We start from the raw sequence: 21,438 nt of genomic DNA on the forward strand, positions 1-21,438 counted from the left end.
GAGATGTGATTCTGACCAATTCACACAACGTTTAAGCCGACTTGGAGCAAGGAGTGTTCGGTCACACACAGGAGAACCATAGTCTGAGAGTGTCTGCACGTTTTCCTGAGTGGATTCAGAGGAAAACCGTCCAGCTTGTAGAGCAGGTGTGAGAGCCTGCACCTCTCTGTTACTAAGGAAATATAGAAATTAATACGATTCTATTGATGTCTTCATCAGTTCCCCTTATTAATTCTGGGTCAGTCCCCTCTGAGTTTGGAAAAGGAGGCCTGCACAGGTTTTCAGAGTCGACGGTTGACATTAGAAAAAAGGCCTGCATTTGTTTTGCACGTGCAAAAACTCCCCGTTTAGCCAAAATAGGGTTGATCCCAAAAAACTGGATTCAGAGGAATTGATGAGGTTTTTGATTTTAGCTCGTTTTCACGGGAGAATGTTGTGCAAGAAGCCTTCCTTGCATCTTTGTTGCATGCAAAGACTGCCCATCTGTCGGTGGGCTCCTCTGTGCCAGCAGCCGCAGCAGCAGGTTGCCCTGGGTTCTGGCTCCAGCTTCACCGGGGAAAGGATGGTGCCTGCAGGCAGCTCTATAGTCGTCCTATAGAGAGAGAAAAAACGTCCGAACAACTTGCTCTCACTAGTTTGGCATGCTGGGGTTTTGTGCTTACATGTGGTCTGTGTGATAATATTTAATGCTGATCTTGTTTGTCTGGTGTTTTGTTTTTTAAATCACAGCTATGAGAAATATGCATTCATACTGTGTAAGCATGAATGCGCTAACCAGCTAGCCCATTATTAGTGCAGTCATCTTGGAGATGCATGTCAATGAATTTTAGGGCTGAGCTTGTGATTGAGCCCCAGTGGGAGGGGGGGTATTTGTTTAGATGAGGAGTACAGCATCTACCTCCAGATGAATGAGACATTCCACCTTTAGGTAGATAAAAACCAGGTACTGTAAATGTGTCTGTTAATGTGCTGGTTTGTGTATTTATTTCTCATTGAAGAAGTGTTTACATAATCTGTGGTGTGCCAACATCACCATCTAGTGGTGAATATGTTCTCCACTGTATATTTGTGGCATGGTAGCAAAATTTAAACTTGATTTGCGCAAATAGAAACACGTCAGTTAAATCTAAATGATAAAACAAATCCTTTCAAAGATTTAAGCAGCAGCTGCTCCTGTCAGGATTAATTTGCCACCTTTCTTCCAGTCATTGAATAAAGAGACATATTTGATTGTATTCTGATGTCAAGTTTAAATGTTTTTTGGTGTGTGTTTGTGTGTGCAGGTTATATCAGCTGTCCAAGGCTGGGAAACTCTGCGTTCCAGCCATGAATGTCAACGATTCAGTCACCAAGCAGAAATTTGACAACCTGTACTGCTGCAGAGAGTCCATCTTAGACGGGTAGGAAATGATCTCCTGTTGAACCTTGTTAGAATTATAAAACAGGCCAAGTTTTTTGTTTTTAATAACATGCATTGCTGCAAGGTGTATACACCCGCATCCACTCTGCTCCAAACAGTGTGAATAAATATTAGGTCGCCTGTGTGTTATAACAGTGTTTCTGTCCTCAGCCTGAAGAGGACTACTGACGTCATGTTTGGAGGCAAACAGGTGGTGGTGTGTGGATATGGAGAGGTAAGGTCACTGTCCTCGTCACGCACCTTTCTTGTTCACCCAGTGATGCAAACACTGAAGCCTTGTCCTGTCTCCTGTGAGTTCGCTTATGCACATGAACAGATTTCAATGTAGTACGACAAGTTAGATAATTGTTTTCGTCCTTTTTGAGGCATCTAAGTAAGGATGGGGTTTTGCTAAGGCCGTGGCAATTAAATTTGGCAAAGTCTGGCTTGAACTTGATTAATACAGAACAAGCCACCAGAGAGTTTTGTGCTAATAGAACATCCAAGTGATGGTAGCAGAGGCCAGCTGCTGTGGATTTTTTAAAAAGTACATAAATTTCTTTAAACCTTTTTCTTTCTTTCTTTCTTTTTTTTCTTTTTCTTTGCTTCGGGTTTAAATTAAAACCTAACGGGGCTAATGTGTCAGTGTACAGTAGGAGGTCTTTTCTTTGAACCCAAGTGCTTAACTTACTGAGACACGATTGAATGAATTCTAAGTGCGCCTTGTGGTCAACGCTGTGTACCGTAGTTGCTATTAAACTGGAACACGCTTCAAAACATAGCCCTTAGTTTTGACCCTTTTGTGTGTAACAGAGGACTTTGAGTAAACTTAAAATGTATGAGGTTTTAAAATGGTAAAAAGATTACTTCAAATTACTCCTATGTTAGTGCTTTGTCGTGGCATAAGTAATCTGTCCTCTTCAGAGGATTTGGGGTCAAATTGTGGCCTGCATACTGACAATTGCAACCCAGTCAAGTAGGACGTACTGGTATTTATTTGATATAATATATTACTACTGAGTCATACTAAATGGACAGTAGTGCTACAAAATAGGTGGTTTGATCCTTGTTGCTTCCAAGTGGCTCCTATTGTGTGACTGGTTGATTAATAAACACGTCGTTTTCAATTCTTTTTCTAAATAGTGAGATAGTGTGTGTATGGCAGTGCACACTTACACTCTACATCTACTCAAACAGAAGCATCATTGACAGTTTCTGCATGTGATATGGGTTTATGTCCTTTGTGTTAACTCCGTTTGTACTTTTTTTTCTCTCTCCTCAGGTTGGAAAAGGCTGCTGCGCTGCCCTCAAAGCAATGGGCTCCATCGTCTACGTCACAGAGATCGACCCCATCTGTGCCTTGCAGGCCTGGTGAGACTTCTTCAGCTCTTGTTCTTCCTTTGTTGCCGTTGATGCTGCATTCATCTTACACACTTTCTTTAACCAACTGTAGCATGGACGGCTTCAGGCTGGTGAAACTCACCGAAGTCATCAGACAAGTGGATATCGTCATTACCTGCACAGGTTGGTTCAGCCTCTGTCCTTACCTGACAAGAAGAATCACAATGCAGAGAGAAATCCAGCTTAGATGTTGCATGTTAGGAGGATACAAAACATAAAGAAGTCCCTGGTATCATTCATTCAGGGTGCCTAAACGGATAATAAGTCCTTGTAATCAGTCTGCAGCAGCTACTAATAAAGTTCTTAACTCGGCAGCCAGCAAGTTGAGCGCTTGAAGCAGAGAATTACTCGCCCTCTCAGCTTCATTAGTTGGTGCTGCTGGCAGGCGAGCTGCAGAGGTCTGTCCTTAGGTGGAAATGGCAAAGATAACAGCAAAGATAATAAAAGGATTTGTGGCCTCAATAAAGTTCAAGAGTGTTGTGAAATAAAAGAAACAAATATATTAAAACACGCTGTCATAACTCCTCTTATCTCACACATACACACAGCAGTCTCTTTGTTTGGTTTTTATTCACCTCTATCATGTCTGTTTTTATTTGATCTTTTTTTTTTTTTATTGCTTAGTATAAGACTTTAGCTTGTTTTGATCTAAATAGATAAATACAAAACCATTTAAAATGCTCTATGTAGACAGGTGAGACTAAACTAAATTACATTCCACAACAGTACGTAGATTTCAGAAAACCTATTCAGTCCCTTTACAGCGTCGTATTTGATTAAAACCTCACGTACAGCCGAGCCTCTTTCCTTCCTCTGGAGATTTTTGCTTCCTCAACGTTTCTCTCTGTTCTTTGTGTCCTCTCCCCTCATCAGGCAATAAGAACGTTGTGGTGAGAGAGAACCTCGACCGCATGAAGAACGGATGCATCGTCTGCAACATGGGACATTCCAACACTGAGATCGATGTGGTCAGTTGCCGGTTTGCACGAGGTCTAAATTGTAGTCATCTCTTCAGATTTAGGCGTGTTAAAACACTGCCACTCGTTATGATTTCGGAAGACTGAACTACTCGATCGAGACTGTAAAAGATTTCTGCCCCCCTGTTAAATGTCCTCACGTCTGTAAAGCTTGACCTGGGGCAGTGATTGCTCATTGTTGTCATGGTAGCAGTCGACATAGACTTAAGTGTGGCGTCAGTAAAAGGTCTGATCTATAACCTGCTGTTACACTCAGAAATAAACAAGACAGACAGATGGATAGTTGGTTTCCTAGGAAAGCAAGACAAATATGGAGCTAGCCACTAGCCTTTCTTTGGTTACGTAATGCTAAAACTAGCAGACCTTTACAAGCTTTCAAACCATAAAGATGGTTAAGCTTTTATCCAGGGCAGCCATGAATCTTTGTCTTTGAAATACACATTTACCAATAAAAAAACCCATAAAAATAAATCATTAAGTATCACCAGTCACATGCATGCAAGAACTTGCACCACACAGTGTAACTATCTTTGACCCATGTACACAATGAAATCAACCTGTGCAGCTGCATGTTTAAGATATTTGCTTCAGTACAAAAGGCTGTACCAGCAGGACACTTCAGAAAGACACTTAATCATCTTCATATACAGAGATGATCGGTTTAGGCTAATGTTAACAACAAATAGTGGATGAATGTCACATGTGCAACTTTCTTTTTTACTTCCTTAGTGTTCCTATGATGCTTTAAGCCTGTTTCAAGTGTGTAGCAGCAAAACGAGATTAATTCGTTGCCTTAACCTTAAGTTATTATAAGTTTCCCTGTTGTTTACGGAATCTTTTCAGGTCATTCATTTAGAGTTTACAGTACACTTGTGGAAATTGTGAAGATAAAAATCAAGAGGCTAGCCAGTGTGTGCGATAAGTCTGCTGGAATGGAAAGATAAGTTTAATGAGAGATGGCTGGACGTGGCATTAACAAGATTACTGCTGGTGTTTAAAGCTTGGTGCTTGCAAAGCAAACTGCACTGCTTGTTGAAACTTTTATTTCCTTTTTTCATTTTGACTTATTGTTCATTTCAACCAGTTAACACAAAAATCCTATATTTTCATATTTATATGGGTGTGCTTTAAACATTCCAATCTACACCTCATATAAAATGATAATAAAGGTCTCAAAATGTCTTGTGAAACTTTTGTACTTGCAGACACCTGATGCACACTTTACCACTACTGTTAGTACCTTTATCAGTCTGTAACAGGCTAATAAAGCTTTCTGGTCATTAAAGATTGTACAGAAGTGTTTAGAAATGGGAACAAAGAGCAACGTGAGGATGTTTCAAAATCAGTAATAACAATGGGTGATGGACAAAGAAAATGGTTCATATGAAAGGAAGCTCTGAGTCACTCCAGTCCTGGAAATGAAGCGTGCTCAGTCAACATATGACTCGTGATGAGATGTCATAGAGCAAACAGCCAAATACAAATAACCGATGATGTCGTTTCTTCCTTATAGGCAAGTCTGCGGACTCCTGAACTCACCTGGGAGAGAGTGCGCTCTCAGGTGGACCACGTAATCTGGCCTGATGGAAAGAGGATAGTCCTGCTGGCAGAGGTAAACACACCCAGTCACGCGTCTTCCTTCTAATCCTGGTGTCTAATTGGCATCAGTTCAGTCCGGGGTACAACAACAGGCAACTAGACATTTTTGGTGTGATGATGTTGATAATATGTCCATATTTAAATAAATGGTTGCCATAAAGTGATTCATGGTGCTGCGATACAAAAACAGAATGTAAAATCCTAGAAGAAAACTTTTACTTTATTTAGAGAGCTGGATATTCCACTTTTCATTCTTTAATTCTCTTAAGCACCTCTTTGTGTAACTGGAAGTCAGGAGTTCTTTTGTAAGACAGAGAGCCCCCTAGCTAGTGCTGTTCTGAATTACTTTGTATGTAGACTGTAACTGGCAGGCAAACAGCCACTCAAACAGAGCAGTACATAATGCATTAATGTTAGCAGGCAAAATAATCGAATAACGTGCCCAAATTTATGCCTAAAACACCAAGTTGTCTGTGTTCAGACAGCAGAACCTTGTGAATGCTTTCTTCTGCGTTGATACCACAAATATCCCCGTAAAGTTTGTCTTCAGAGTCACAAACTGTATTGGGTTTATGGCCATTTAAAGAGCACTTTGTAAAATGGGCCCACTGCCATGACGATGTTTAAGAAAATAATTTTAAAGGATTAAATACAGTAGATGTTTACACAGACGATGTTTAACCACATCCGTTAAATTATCTTCAAGTTCGACTGCTTCCAGGGCGTTTTCTTGCTTTTAGGCAAGTTTATTCATCCTATTTTCTCCTCTGATTTAATCACTTTGGAAACCTCTTTGGCAGAGTTATCCTCTCATATTTAATAATTGGTTGATTAATCATCATTTAAAATATTCTTTTGTAATGTAGTGCGAGTTGTTATGGAACAAACACATAAACAGGACACTTACCCTTCAGCAAACTTTTTTGCAACTTTACTTGCAGTAATATGCACACACTCACCCCCTGATCATGAATATTTTAGGATAAGATGAGGTGTGTGTGCATGTGTGCGTATGTGACAGAATGAGAGCAGTCCAACAGGGCCAGACGGGCAAACTGCCAGCCTGTCAATGCCTGCCTCTCTGAGGCTGTTTGATCTGCAGAAGTTTTAACCACATCAGTAGATTTGCGCCTCCATCCTCACCTCACCTGCCTCCAGATCACTCTGTTCTGATCCTTAAAATAGAGCAGTGCTCCAAAAATGCCATTCAGTTTACAAAACAACATCTGATCTTTTAGTACAGCTAACATTTGGACGTTTAAAGTTTATTTAAATGGTGGCTCTGTCCAAAAAAAGGAAGTTATTTTTTGTTCCCTTTTTGTGTCCCAGTGTAATAATGCACACTCAGGCATTTATTTGTCATATTTATGAGCATTATTAAGCTGTAAGATGGTTCACAGACAGCTGCTTTATCATGTGAAAATGCACACAGCACTAGCGAGCAGCGTGTGTGTGTGTGAACTTCAGTGTGTACAGCAAATTAAACCCCTGTGTGGAGTTTCTGTTCTGCTTTCATCATCCAGCAACAACAGTTGAACGGCAGTCTGTTCCCCTCTCTTCGTGTAGCTTTTCAGTTTCAGAGGGATGGCCACTCGGTGCATAGTTAGCAACATCTGTCTTCATCAGTAAGCTAATGCACAGCAGTTTCATTCATTAACAGGACTGACTGCCGCGTTACACAGCTGATACACAGTCGATTTGTTGAGGGACACCGAGATCTGAGTTTATTGATTCCTTTTCATGATGCCGCCCAAAAGGTACATTTTTACACAAAGGCGCGAGCCTGCATGTGTATTTTTGACTTGTACTCTAACCTTGTGTTGTTGTTTTTGTTTTGTTTTTTCCCTCCTGTCCAGGGTCGTCTGCTGAACCTCAGCTGTTCCACTGTGCCCACTTTCGTTCTCTCAATCACTGCCACCACTCAGGTAGAGCTGTGGATCAATTTGTCTCATTTATATTGTCGCATATGTTTGGCTTGTTACGCTTTGTGCATTGCTGCGTTTGTGTGTGTGGATCTGTCCAGGCACTGGCACTGATAGAGCTCTACAATGCCCCCGAAGGACGGTACAAACAGGATGTTTACCTGCTGCCCAAGAAGATGGGTAAGAGTACCATCATTTCTGGATGTGTTAAAGTAGTGGATGTTTGTATTAAGCATTTCAAATAACGACTTCGGCATTCAAGTAATTTCAATTTTCAGTCTAACCCCAGTGTGAGATAAATACGAATTATTTTGGACTTTATCGGAGTAGTTTTGCATGATTTAGAGTCCACTTTGATATCAGAACACATAAAAACCTCTTGTGTAACAAACACCATCTATGTGGATGTACAGGATGTGATTACAGTATGTTAGAAGGCCTGCAGTCAGACTACATTTATCTCTGCAGACAGAGTCATCTGTTCAGTCCAGAGTCGTCTCCTCGGATAGCAAATCACTCACAGCAGAGTGAATCCTGTGTATCTGTAGACACATGTGTGCATGTCTGCCACTTGTCACATCTCTGAGCCGTCTCTGAGAGCAGAGCGCACATATCGTAAAGAGAAAAACAAGGAGAAGAATGTAGGTCGGTCTGTAAGCGACCGCCACTGTTATCACAACACACTGACACAGAGGTGGGAGAGGGCTGGGTTCGGATAAGGAAGAGAAGAATGAGGTCAGAGAAAGGGAAAAAGGAAGACAGTTATCACTGCAGAAGAAAACAGCTGGGAAATCCTGCTACTTCCTGTTCTCATTTAAATGATTAATCAAACATGGACACCTGGTGAATGTAAGCGCGTTCTCTCTCTCGCCCTTCAGATGAGTATGTGGCCAGCCTGCATCTCCCAACATTTGATGCGCATCTTACAGAGCTGAGCGACGAGCAGGCCAAGTACCTGGGCTTAAACAAGAACGGGCCCTTTAAGCCAAATTACTATAGGTAAGCAAACACCTCAGCGCACTTGCACTGTTTTGAGTGGTTGACATATAATCCCGTAATTCAAATAATGATCCCGTGTGTATGTACTTGTTATTAAATTGACATAGTGTACCACACCCTCTTATTAAAGCTAAATCCTTTCAAAGACCCTGTTGAATACTGGTGGGTTTAGCTTTCTAATCAGCCTTTTCACCAAGCGACTTTAGGTCTGAATGTTAATGAGCTACAGCAGCCACCAGGTATCGCACCACTATAGCCATGCTTTGTTTTGAGCAAGAGGTTGGTTATCCTGGGAGATTAATACATGCAGGTGTTTTGTCTACCAGCTCCATATAGACTCAGAACCTAAACTTCTGTGTCGCGCTTACTGTTCAGGTCATTGTCCACTTCAACGTAAACACAAATTTGCACGTAAAGAGCAGCGTCGCTGGACTGATGCTGTGCAGTAGTGATGTGTGATACAGTATCCGCCCAATGCGACGAAAATGCAGAGCCAGAATTCCTGATACAAAGTAAAGATGCTGGTATTTTTGACTTATAATGTGTGACATTAATAAGAGATGAATCATCATCATGACTGAAACATTACGTTCACCCCTGCCTCAGCTACCTGGTTGTTCTTTGCTGCTCTTCAGGTGCTGTGACTGTGACCTCTCTCTGTGCTTTAGTCTGGATCTGTCTGAAGGCATTTCTTCCTCCTCATTGTTTCTTTTGCTGCTCATTCCAGGAAGAAGCTGTTTCTGTTTTGTGATCTTTCATGTATTCAAATAAGTTGGTGGTGTTGCCAAAGTAGAGAATTTCCCTTCAACACGCATCACTGCTTGCAGTGTTTTCATTTACCGCCTACTAAATACAGCAGAGGAGGGAGGAGGGGGCGGAGCCAAGTGTGTCCGTATTGAGCGCATTGGGCTTATAGGAGACAAACAAAAGCATCACTCCTATCCTGGTAGTATTAGCCACTGCTAATACCAGCATTGCTGTGGACGCTATCACAATTTCAGTCGATCCACCCAAACCCTACCAAGTAGGGCATGGCTAAACTTAAAGAGGAAAATTTAAAGTTGATCTGGATCCGTAATTGAATCCAAGATTATCTAGAAGGAATCTTTACCGTTGAAGGATAAAGTGGCATTTTGCATTTCCTCCCGAGATCAAACCGGAGAGCTTTTGTTTGTTAGGCAAATGTGCAAATTTCAACACTCACATCCCGTCACATCTTCACAAATGTATATCAAATTAAAAGAAGACAAAAAATATGGAGACGTCATTTTAAAGTTTTGAGGATAATAATCCAGATCAAGGGCTTCGATAAATGTAGTTTTGGTGCATGGATGCAGTCTCAGGCTGCTGTGGATGGACATTTGTTAAACCATTAGGTGAGGCCATGGTTACAGCGATGCCTGTCTGTCAGCCTGAAGGAGCTGCTTCACTCGACTCTCCTCGTCTGTGCAGAACTGTAATGAAAAGCATCAGATTAACAACAAAGTTTGGTTTTTAGATATATTTGGGTATATATTATCATTTAAATTTACATTTGGTTTATCTAAAATATTACCCTTTTGATTTCTTCCTTTGACACCTGTCCCATCAGTTTAACCTGCTTGTTTCCGCCACAGTCAGTTCAGTTGCTCCGACAGCTGCTAACATGTATGTTCTTTGTTTTTAAGGTATTAGCCAAGTGTTGTGGGAAGAAGAACTCCGTGAATCATACAGACTCGTAGCGGAGGACAGGAGGGAGGACACAACAGCCAATACACCTGCTTTATATGTAAGGGAGAAGGGGGCGGAGCTCTGAACGAGCCTGCAGGGTGGGGGAGGGGAGGGGCGTGGCTTTCCCTGCTTATGGCAGTCGTTTTATTTATCCCCCGCCTGATAACAGTAATAATAACAATAATAACATTAACTACACCTTGGAGCTGCTCCTGCCATTCACCTCGAGCTAGCTCCCAAACCCCGTCTCCCTCTCACTCGTCATTTCATCATTTCCAACTGGTCCTCTTCAGACACTCATTTGTATGTCGAGTCGTATGTAAACCTCCATCCTCCCTTCCACGTTGCCAGATCTTTTATCGTTTATCTGTTAAATATGAAATTACTGAAGCTAAAGATATATACTATATTAAAAAAAAAATCTTGATTTAAAAAAACAAAAAAACTGTGTGAATGAAGACCACCTTTGAAGATTTATCTTGTGTCGGACAATTTTTCCTGTCCCTTATTTTTGTCGTCTTTTCTTTTCTACTTGTGATTTTTTTTTTCTTCTCTTTTTGTGTATTATTGGGGTGGGACGGATGGGGCTAGACTGAGGGTTTAGGCGGGGGTCTCAGGGTCCAATCATATCGTTTTGATTGCGAATTGTCTGTTTTTAAGCTTTTTTTCTTATTACGCTCTTATGTCGCTACGGGTCACCCTGTAGTTTTTCTTTCTTTGTTTTTTAAAACATGACTGGAGGGTGACCCCCGCCAGCCCCTCACCCAAACACCTGTCACTCAAACCCACAGTGAAACCATCTCATTCGCTGCTCTTCTTTCTCACCCGCTCTAGCGATGCCAGTGTTGAAGTAATGAAAAGTATTTTTATTTGGTCCTTCACTTAAACAAGAATACTGTAGTAGAAGCATGGCAGGCTTTTGGATCATCACGAGGGTATACTGTGTATTTAGATGTTTATACAGAAAAGATTTTTCTATCTTTCGTTTATTTCCTCTCCTCTAATATCATTGCAGTATAATGTTCTAATAATGCGTGTAATAAATATACTCGAACTCTCGTTTTAAATACTGTGAGAAAATATTTACAGAAATACCAAACAGCAGCCACCCTGGTACGTAAAGGAGCAGCTCACCTCAAAAATCAGATGTAGTTTGTTTGTTTGTTTGTTTTCTTTCAAATGTAGGTTGTAGCTTTGTTTGGATCCGCCTTCTCTTGAATGTCATGGAACTAAAAAGCATTACCTTCTCTTCTGGTTCTTGGAGCATTAAAAAAATCGATCTGAAACTAGGTAGCAGTGTCACTTTCGCAAAATTATGCTCCGGCTATTCAAGATAAAGGAACAAAACTCCACCCAAATATTGTGAGCAGCTTCATGTAGGAACTGTTTCCTTCCTGCTGAATTACAACAACCCTCTCACTCATAACGCTTATTTTTGTGACAGGGTGTGAACACTAATGGGTGTCCCCCATCCCCTGAGCTGTTTGTTTGGCTGATGTAGACAGAAGAAAGAAAATAGTTCCTACATGAAACCGCCAATAACAAGATGAGATTTTTACCCACACCCTGCTGGGCAGGCGGCGTAGACACCCAGGTTTGTGAATGTGATAACTCGAGAATGAAACAATGTATGATTTTTAACTTGATACCATAGTTGCATCTACTAGAAGGCCAACAGTATTTTTGAGTAAAGACGTCATTATTTTATGAGTTACCGCTTTAAGCAAAACCCCACTTACTTCCATTATATTTAAGAGAAGGCAGACGCCTCTACAGCATACATCTCTATCTGTGCAGTGTACATTGTGGATAAAATAACACTAAATGCCAGGAAAATCTATTTAATAAATGACTGTGAGGTGAGCTGTCCCATTAAGCAGATTTCTTCTGTCAGGTCCTCAGTAAAACACATGGTGCTGTTAAGAATTACTGTATTTGCCATAATCAGATGACACAACTCTTTGGTACTCACAGATGAGTTGAGCTTACAAATGAAAGACGGCACGCACACGACATCTCTGACGTGCACTAGCCTTTCAGGTCCATTTCCGCCTTTTCTCCCACCCGGAAGACGCTTTCTTTCTTTGTCTGTCTTTCTTATGGCTGTAATGAGCTGCACAGTCGCCATCCACTGCAGCTCGTCCCCAGCTGAGCTGACATTTGAAATTAGAAAAGCCCTGACAGTGATTTCACCTGAAGTGTACCCCGCCGCCACACCGGCTCTGCACCTGAACCGATCACAATCTCTTCTGGCGTGCTGCGAGACGCCGCCAGCTCTGCTTTCACACACTAGGATCGAACGCACACAGAGTGGCTCATTACCCAAGTCTGAAAGTTTACTGTATCGTACTAGATATGAAAGGTAACATTAAAAGTTTTATTTTTTGAAAAGGTGGGAGTGGCACAAAAAAAACTTTGTTTACCAGTTGAATAAGTATGCTTTTGCAGGTCAGTTTAATCGAGTAGTTCAGCATTTTATTTTGAAGGGTTCCTGAGAGGGCTTGTACTACCTATTTGACAAGGTTTCATGCATCTGTTGAAATTTTGGTCAAATAAATAAATAAAACTGTTCCTTTTTTTTGTTTTAGGCAAAAATAAGAACAATATGGGAACCCTTTAGTCAAACTCCTATACTGAGTCCCTTTCATCCGTCTCTTCATGTTGTTGACTGCTTGTCTGTAGTACTTAAACCTTTTGTCTTAAGTCTTTTTTTCTTCCTTTTGTGCGCGCGTGTGTGAACGAGCGTGATGACGACGACGACGGTGCACATCTAAATGTCTCTCTGTATTTGTAAGCATCCTTTCTGTTTTGTAGGCCATAGTTGCTTTGTTACCAGCTGCCTCAGGATCCTAGCCTGTGTGTTAGGGGTGGAGAAACAGTTTTGTTTTTCCGTCAGCGCTCTGCTGACCGGGTAGGCGGGGGAAGACACCAGCATCATAGATGTATATACATACTATATGCAGATATGACAACCTTTAAAAGTATAGGAAGGTAAAAGAAGAATCGACACCTGTATTTATTGTTGTAAATCCTCATACTGTTCAAACTGACAAAAATTCAACATGTTTTAAGTTGTCTAATAAAGAAAAAATAAACCCTATGTTTAAATATTGCAAGTGATAATGTTAGATGATGAGCAATAATGACAAAATTCTGTAATCTGAATGAATAAAAAAAATGGGGAAAAAAAGTTATTCCTTTGTCTGCTGCTTTATTTCTGCTACATTTAATACACAGTCACCCAGTGTGTTCACATACAGAGGGGTTTTTTTTTATGTCGCAGCCTGTGTTGTGTCATCATGGATTGGTTTCTAGTTGTATTTATGTGCCGTGGAAGAAGAAGAAGACGCGTGCAGCTGCTGAGGTCTGTCACAGCCACAGTGAGCTCATCTGAGCCAGCAGCAGTCAGACGGGGACATCTCTGACATCAGCTGAGCCGAGCTGGCTCTGAGCCTCTATTTATTCTAGAAACATTAGTCAAGTTTATGTGAGCAGATTACTTTAAATAGAATCGTATTGTATGTGTGTTACACTATAATCTATTTACATTCTATTTCAGCTTGTTTCTTTTGAAGCATTTAAAATGAGGTTTGGTTTGGGTGCTACAACAGTAATGTATAAGCTTAGTTTCTTATATGAAGTGTCACTGTGACAAATCTGCAGTGCTTAGGGTGGAGGGGAGAGGGTGGCCTGAAGTGGGCACAGCAGTGGAGCCAGACGGGTTTTATCAAGGTCACCAGACTGACACCATTAATTTCACAGGGGTGGCTCTGAAACTCACTGCTTCTTACTACACTGCATTCATGCCAGTGTAATACACAATGAGGACTCATTATTAACATTTATTTAACCAACTATTTCCCAACCAGAGAATAGACATTTTTATATTCTATATAAAACCAGTAGTTGCTAACTGGTCTCTAGGTTTGTTCACTGGAGCCTTATTCACGTAACCCTACAGCGAACAACTTTAATGTTACATCTGTCATGTGACTACAAATCCTGAATAGATCCACCACTGTTGTCTGCTGCCATCTTTTACATACAGTCTGTAGTCAGGCCTTTTGAAGCTGCCTTGACCCACCTTTAAGAGAAATTAACCCTGATGATACCATTGGGATAGTTTTTAGACCAAACCTGAACTTTTGCCTGAAATTTATAACAGAAAATAGGAAACCTCGTCCTTGCGAAAACTGTCTGTAGGTACTTTGCAGTCTGTCTGCTACCATGAAACTAAACAGTTAATGTTTTTGATAAATCCAATTTGCCTTCCTAAAAAAAAAATCGTCCATCAACTGAAATCACATAAAATTCTGAAAGTGAGTCTACTTGAGTTACATTTAGACAAGTTCCCGCTGCTCCTCTGGCTTGCTCTAGAGTTCCTCACATCACTGTGTTTTTGTAGCGCCTGTGTTGTGTCTGCTGATCTTGGCCTGCGATGGATTTAACCACCAGTAAATTACTATTTAACCTTGAACTCTCTCACCTCCCCCACTGCCCTAACCATGTGGCACAAGCCTGCTCTGAACTGTTCACTCCAATCATGTCATCTTAAGTGGTTTTTCCACAGTCAGGGGGCTGTGTGTGTTTCAGTCTGCAGGACAATCCCCTCACAGCCACACATCAATAATTCACAGGGGAAAGTGACAGGAGGTGAAATGACAAATGAAGACGCACACACGTGAAGGGATCTGCGACAGTGACATCACAGCTGACGGCAGACTGTGTGGCAGCTCAGCAAAGGGGATGCTGCAGTTATTTTTATAAGATGTAGGTGCTTCTAATACTTTGAGCCATTCAACCTCCACTTTAGTACACTGACATCGTTTTGGTTCCATGTGTCAGCTGATGCGACTCTCTTTAACTCCGCCCTCTCGGTTCGAGCAGGGACAGCGAATCAAACATATCGGGAGGGGGGGAGTCGCAACAGCAGGAGAAGGAGGAGGAGGAGGAGGAGATCCTCAACTTGGCTCTCTGGAGTCGGTCCCCCCCTCCTGACGCGGTGCAGTCTTGAGCTGTCCACCGGACCGGTATGCACTATCCGCGGAGGAGAAGGAAGTGAGCCGACCGTGAAAGATGCAGACGGAGGACATGGAGGTACCTATCATTAATAACCTTAACGATAACGGCGACAGACAGAGGCCGAAAGGGAAAGATGTGTTCAAGGATCAGCAGAAGGAGTCAGAGGTAAATTCAAGTACAGCACAGCGGGCTCCCACAGCTCCTGGTACAGGAGCGCACTGGACGGCTGTGTGTGCGTACATGTGTGTGTTGTTGCTGGGAAGCTTTCAGATCAGCTGAATGTCCTTTCCATGCAGCGAGTCGTCGTCTTGGCTCGAGAGCATGCCTGCATGCATGCGGGCAGACGGCGAGGTGTTATTTTGGCAGCGGCTCCTATAAATAACCCAGCGGTAATCCTACAGCGGTGCTCAGCGTGGGGGGCTGCAGGTGGTGAAATGTGACTGCTGCTCCCAGGACCACCGAACGTAACTGCATATCATATTTATGTCCTCGTGGTGTCCTTTTGGCATCTGGAGTGCATCCTCCATTTAATCAATCAGAGAATCGGATCGGTTTTTGGCAGTCCGCCTGCCCCTCAGATGAGCATTTATTGGTTTTATTTGGTATCTTTGTGAAAGGAGGGATTTGGTTTAGTACGCTTTCATGGAAACTGAAATAAAAGTGGCTGCCAGACAATAAAATATGTGCAAATTTAAAATCTTTGAGGTTTGAACTACAGTATGAGTGATATACTGGTGGCACAATAATAAGCCGATGCAGACCTGTCATAAATTTTAACTCAAACTGCATCAAGAACTTATCTTCCTACACTATTAGACTATAATTGCTTTCTGAATTATTGCTACAGGTCAGGGTGGATCAATGCTTTCACGTCATTTGCACCAAATATCGATCCTGTTGCAAATCGAGACTCATCCAACCAGGCAATGTTTGTTTTTTTCCAATCTTCTGCCTGATTTTAGTGAGCTTGTGCAAATTGTACCCTCAGTTTCCACTTCTTAACCGGAAGGAGTGGGACCCATTGTGCTCTTCTGCTGCTTCAGTAGCAAAGATGCTCTCCTGCACATATTGGTTGTAGCAAGTGATCATTTGAGCTACCGTTGCCTTCCTTTCACCTTGAAGCAGTCTTGCCATCGGAGAAATCCTAGTAGATTATCACCTTTCTTCCCCCATTCTGATGCTCAGTTTGAATTTCCGCAGGCCGACTTGACTGCATCTACATGCCTAAATGTATTGACTTGTTGCCACATAACTGGATGATTAGTTATTTGCATAAACAAGCTGTTGAACAGGTATACTTAATGAAGTAGCTAGCAAGTGTATGCAAATAGAATACTGACTAATATGTTGATATTAGAGCCTTTTTACTGTCTAAGAATTTGTACCTGCAAATCCAGTATGAGCTTGTGTTTGAACTGTTGGGTGTATATTGGAATCAGCCAACAAATCTTTTTTTTTTTTTTTTTTTTTTTACATAATTGCAGTATCCTTTTTTTTGATAAAAAAGACTGAGGCGGTCCCATAGGTCCGGTGTATAAGCATATTTTCTGTGGTTTAAAGAGTGTTTAGAGCCACCGTAGACTGCTTATGGGAGTCACCTTCTGTAATATGGACCTGTAAGCTGTAATCTCCTCCGCTATTTCTAAACTTGACTGGCGAGGCTTGTTGTTAAGGCTCCCTCAGTGCTCGGCAGCTATAATTCATCCTCCTCATGAAAAAATTACTAGATGATGGGCTTCATTGGTGGGGTTACTCGGTCCAGATACATAAGAGATGTTACTCAGAGTGCGCTGAAGCCGAAACCATTCAGAGTGCTTTGAAAGAGGACGCTGAATGTTTTTTGGGGGAACTAGAGCATATTCATCATACGGTCAATGGATTGTGGGATAGGGGGTTGGGGGTGAATGAATGAGGTTCCCTGGCCTCTACAGTTGAACCAGGAATCTCAAACCTTACTCAGTCGTGTACGTGACTGTTTGTCTTTCTTGCTGGCTGGAGTGGTCATCGGTTGTCCATGTTGGCATATGTTGGTAGGAGAGGGGGCGTTCAGCCTTGACACTGCGCCCGGTGTTTGCACGCTGATGCGGTGTAGAGCGTGCAAACACAGGAGCCGTGCCAGGTCAGTTTGGAGCCGGGGCAATTTTGGTTATCAGCTGGCGGCAAAGAGAAGAGGAATGGTAAACAAGAGTGAATGGGGAAAAATGAAGGAGTGGAAGAGAGAGACTGGGTAATTGTAAGGAGAAATGTAAGAGTAGCAGCAGACGAAGAAGAGAGAGGAGAGGCATGAGAATTAAAGAGAAACATAAAGAGACATGTCATTTCGGTTTGGGCAGAGGAGTTAACTTCAGTTTCAGGGATGCCAATGGAGGACTGAGAGACTCAGTAATCTATTTAACTAATTTATCAAGGCTAATTAAGCCTAAGTGAAAGTGTTAAAGGCCTTGAAAACAAGTCGCCTCAATCAATTTTACTTTCAGGAGTGGGCTCTTGCATGGTCACACAATTTTCAGTGTATGCTAAACAGTTTGGATTGTTTTTCTTGAATTTTTGTATATTTTTCTGCATAAAACTAATCGACTAAGAAAACTAGTAATCCTTGGAATTTTATGCATTGTTTAATTATTAATGATGAATAATGTTAATAAAGGATGGTTTTGTAATAGCTGTAATATTATAGTAGCTACTAATCAGATGAAGTTCACTTGATAAAAGTTGCCTGACAAAATTGTTTTTTCTGAAACATGTGTTTGTAATGCATGAAGTTAAAGAGAAGACCAAAAATAAGAACAAGTCCGAAGTAGGAATGTCACACTATCAGAAATGTTGTTGTTGGTACTGGTGCCAGTATTACTTACCTTAAAGCTATAAGTTAGATTTAGAGCCTAATAGACATGGGAGTTTTAAGACGAATACCATGCCGATAATTGACGAAAATTCGATATTTCGGCCAATGTTTTTTTCTGCTTTCAGACACAAAAAACATAAACATACAAAACAATGATTTCATTGTCAAAGATTACTCCTTTACCTTCCAAACATATGTTTGAAATAGGAAAGTTGCCCCCTGGTGGACAAAATGTGCAACAGCAACACTCAAAACATGGTTTAAAGGCATTTCTCCCATCTATTCTTTACTTTTGGCCGAGCTCTAGTTAGGGTCTTGTGATGACACTAATTTCTCTCCTCTGCTCTCCTGGGCTTTCTGTTGTGTATGTTTTATCATGTGGCCTTGTCTGTGTGTAAAGCACTTTCTCACATACACTAACCAGAGTCTGGTAATGTGAAGACATTAATACTCAAGGTGTAGATGACTCTGTAAATTACTGTGAGTGCCGTAATTCCTCCCCGGCAAGTGTTAATCTGTCTAAAATGATGATATGGCTCTTTTTTATAACTGTCCCTGGAAAATAAAACCCTTACCACTGTCACCAACATCCCCCTAGCTTTGGTTCACCCGCCCCCTTCAAAAACAGACAGCCAAGGATAAACACTGCAGAGCCTCCCTTCTGCTGCTTTAAGGGTCACGATAAGCATTTTCCTTCAATCATTCTGACTCCCAAGTGGTTTTCATTTCCTGGTTTACAAGTGCAGTAATGACATCAAATTGTGTTGCTCAGGCTCTCGGTCATAAACAAACTGCCATCTGATGTCCTGCATATTCTACTTCCTGCTGACTTGGTTGCAGCAGGTATTTATAGGAGACATGGCAGCACACAGTTATTTAACCAGGATGCCTGACTCAGAGAGCAGATCCTTATTTACAGTCCTGGACTGGTCCCCAGGGCGGTTTGCACAGGGTTAAACACGGCTCACACCCTTAGCCTGAAGCTAAGTGCTGCCAGGAGCGTTTCTTAATTCTCATTAGCATAACATGAATCTTTTAATCCCTGTAGAGAAATTTCGCTTCACGTTATTATCAAGCACAACCCTTTCACCACTTTGTTCCTACCCTTACAAGGTTTTAAAAGCCTCTCTGTATGGCTGCATGCTACTTACTGTGCAGTGTGTCTTGGTGCAAGTTAGTAAGGTGTCATTATGTGTACTGTGCATCCTGTTTCCCTGCAAATGAATTTGTTTCAAAAGGACAGTGACTGCAGGCCTTTCTGCGAGCTTATCTGCCCATCTCCCTCTGTTGTGTGCGTGCGTTTATATGCTTACCCTCCCAACTTTGGTTTTACTTGTTTAGATGTTGAGAAAGGCTTCATAAAATGCATTCATAATTTATTAGGTCTGTCTTGGTCAGTAAGCTAGCTAGACAAAAGAGTCTGAGGCTGCTGGGAGTGTTGTTAGTTTGGCGAGATCTCGGACAAAGTTACATTTTTCAGTTGTCTTGCCCTAAGGTTACGCTCTAAATATGACTGTGTGTGTGCGCGGGTGCGTGGATCACATACTGTTCAAACGCTCACAGATTTTGAGTGTTGCGATTGCGTGAAACATAGAAAATGTGTGCAGCCTGTCTCGTGGGTATTTGTAAATCACAGGGTGAGGCTAATGTCAGAGCTTAGAGAGACCTTTCCCTGGATACAGTGGATAATCTGCTTTGATATGGGGGTGGGGGCATGTTGACTCCTGTGCCTTCTCTTTCCTCTTGTTCTGGTGCTGGCTAGGGAAAGCCTTCTCTGACTGTTCAATTAGGCTGATTAAAGCAGTAGCTGTGTGCGTCCATAGAGAGCACCTGTAACCATGAGTGAGTGGCTCTGCGTAAGAGGATCTCAGAGGAAAGATGTAAATGACTAATCAGCACTGCCTGAAAAAACAGCTACCAGTAAAAAGCCATGGTGAGTGTGTGTCTGGGTGATGTGTGTATGGATGTGACTGCAAACCGAGTACATAGTAATTGTAGGTGTTGGGATATGTAAATATCCCACAGTATGTTTTTGCATCTATTTCAATGTCTGTGGGCGTTTGGGGAAACTGTGATTAACTGAATTCAGCTACATTATGTGTGCTAATGTGTGTTTTGCTCTTGCAGAGCTCCATGGAGTCTCCAAACCTGGAGTTTGAGTACGGAGACACGGACACACTGACTGCTGAGCTCTCTGGTAAGACCACAGACCATCATCCGTTGGCTTTGGACTTTGTATTCGAAGCCTCAGAATTACCATTTTGACCACCGCTGTGTTTTTGTGGCCGTATTTGAATGACAGGTGTGAAGTTTCACCCATCAAAAATGGAGCACAGCCATCTGGATGGTCAGTACCACACAGCAGGCCATATTATTCATCAAACGATTCCAATAAAATTACTTTAACAGCCACCAAAAGCGAAAACACGATGCAAGTGCAGATCAGCGACTCGATTGACAATCTGTGTTGGGACACCTGTCAGTCGAAAAGCTGCCAGAGCAGACTTACGGTCATATGAAAAAGGAACATTTTCACAGGGCTCGATGCAGTGCTGTGCATCTAGTCTGTGCATAATAAATATTCTCCATTGGGGAGGAATTTTGTCCCACTCTTCTTTACACCGTTGCTTCTGTTGATTAAGAGTCACTGACGTTCATTTATACAAAGCTCTCTTAGGGTCCCACTGCAGCATTTCAGTCAAATTGAGGTTTTGACTGGGCCACTGCAGTCATTCTTTGATTCTTTTCTTTTCTTTTTCAGCCTTTCCCTTTGTAGATTTGCTGGATTGTTTTGGAACATTATCCTGCTGTATCTCTCAGTTTTAGCCAAGCTTTAGCTGTCAGACAGATAGCCTCACATTTGACTCTATACTCAGATATGGACTCAAATGTGAAGGCCATTTGAGTACAGTTATGTTTAGAATACAAGTTTGAGATGATCTGAGCTTTGTGACATGGCGCAGAACATCAGAACATGGCTAAACAATATTGGAGTAGGCTTTCACATTTAAAAGATACTTTGTCGGTACTAAGAGATCCAAAATATGCCAAGAAAATATCCCCCAATTTTTAAGCCCAAACCAACCTATACAGAGGACTTTGTGGTTGATCTGTCTGCAAGGTACCCAGGTCCTGTGGCTGCAAAACAAACCCAAATCATCACCCCTTCACCACCATGCTTTATAGTTGGTATCAGATGTTTGCCCTAATATGCTGTGTGTGCTTTCCATCAAACATGGTGCTGTGTCTATTACAGTCAAATGTCACCTCAAACACTTTATGTTGTAAGGCAAAGACCCTACAATGATACAGAGAAAACCCCAGCCATGAGACAACCCCCTCTAAGTACTTTGGTGACAGTGGGAAGGTAAAACTCCCTTTTAACAGGAAGAAACTTCCAGCAGAACCAGGATCAGGGAGGGGCAGCTGTCAGCTGTCAGCTGTAACCGGTTTGTTCAGATGCAACTTTGCAAATCTAGTGTTGAATAGCAGGACCTTATGGAAGGACCTGGCTGCTTCTTTTTCTCTTAATTCTTATGGAAGCAGTGAGTGTGGACTGTATAG

General features: G+C 41.8%; 2 protein-coding genes across 9 annotated transcripts in view; both read left to right on the plus strand.

Annotated features, from left to right (window-relative positions):
* The window catches only part of ahcyl2b (adenosylhomocysteinase like 2b), a 70,101-nt gene extending 56,900 nt beyond the window's left edge, over positions 1 to 13,201 (plus strand). For 3 of the 4 annotated variants that reach the window (XM_084909288.1, XM_084909290.1, XM_084909291.1), the window contains exons 8-17: positions 1,284 to 1,400; positions 1,571 to 1,634; positions 2,682 to 2,770; positions 2,853 to 2,923; positions 3,674 to 3,768; positions 5,291 to 5,389; positions 7,233 to 7,301; positions 7,400 to 7,478; positions 8,177 to 8,297; positions 9,965 to 13,201. In XM_084909288.1, the coding sequence (XP_084765414.1) occupies positions 1,284 to 1,400; positions 1,571 to 1,634; positions 2,682 to 2,770; positions 2,853 to 2,923; positions 3,674 to 3,768; positions 5,291 to 5,389; positions 7,233 to 7,301; positions 7,400 to 7,478; positions 8,177 to 8,297; positions 9,965 to 9,971 (811 nt within the window). In that variant the 3' untranslated portion in view covers positions 9,972 to 13,201. Of the gene's footprint in view, positions 1 to 1,283; positions 1,401 to 1,570; positions 1,635 to 2,681; positions 2,771 to 2,852; positions 2,924 to 3,673; positions 3,769 to 5,290; positions 5,390 to 7,232; positions 7,302 to 7,399; positions 7,479 to 8,176; positions 8,302 to 9,964 lie in introns of those variants that run through there. The other variant, XM_084909289.1, reaches the window with a different exon arrangement.
* Positions 13,202 to 14,774: 1,573 nt separating this feature from the next.
* The window catches only part of strip2 (striatin interacting protein 2), a 34,470-nt gene continuing 27,806 nt past the window's right edge, over positions 14,775 to 21,438 (plus strand). The window contains exons 1-2 of one of the 5 annotated variants that reach the window (XM_084909278.1): positions 14,775 to 15,194; positions 20,002 to 20,071. In XM_084909278.1, coding sequence (XP_084765404.1) covers positions 15,084 to 15,194; positions 20,002 to 20,071 — 181 coding nt within the window. In that variant the 5' untranslated portion in view covers positions 14,775 to 15,083. The remainder of the gene's footprint in view (positions 15,195 to 20,001; positions 20,072 to 21,438) is intronic. The other 4 variants (XM_084909283.1, XM_084909279.1, XM_084909280.1 and 1 more) reach the window with 4 other exon arrangements.

The sequence above is a fragment of the Perissodus microlepis genome, chromosome 17 (assembly GCF_051167445.1).
Source record: "Perissodus microlepis isolate ML-2025 ecotype Zambia chromosome 17, ASM5116744v1, whole genome shotgun sequence".
In the NCBI taxonomy this organism is placed as follows: Eukaryota; Metazoa; Chordata; class Actinopteri; order Cichliformes; family Cichlidae; genus Perissodus; species Perissodus microlepis.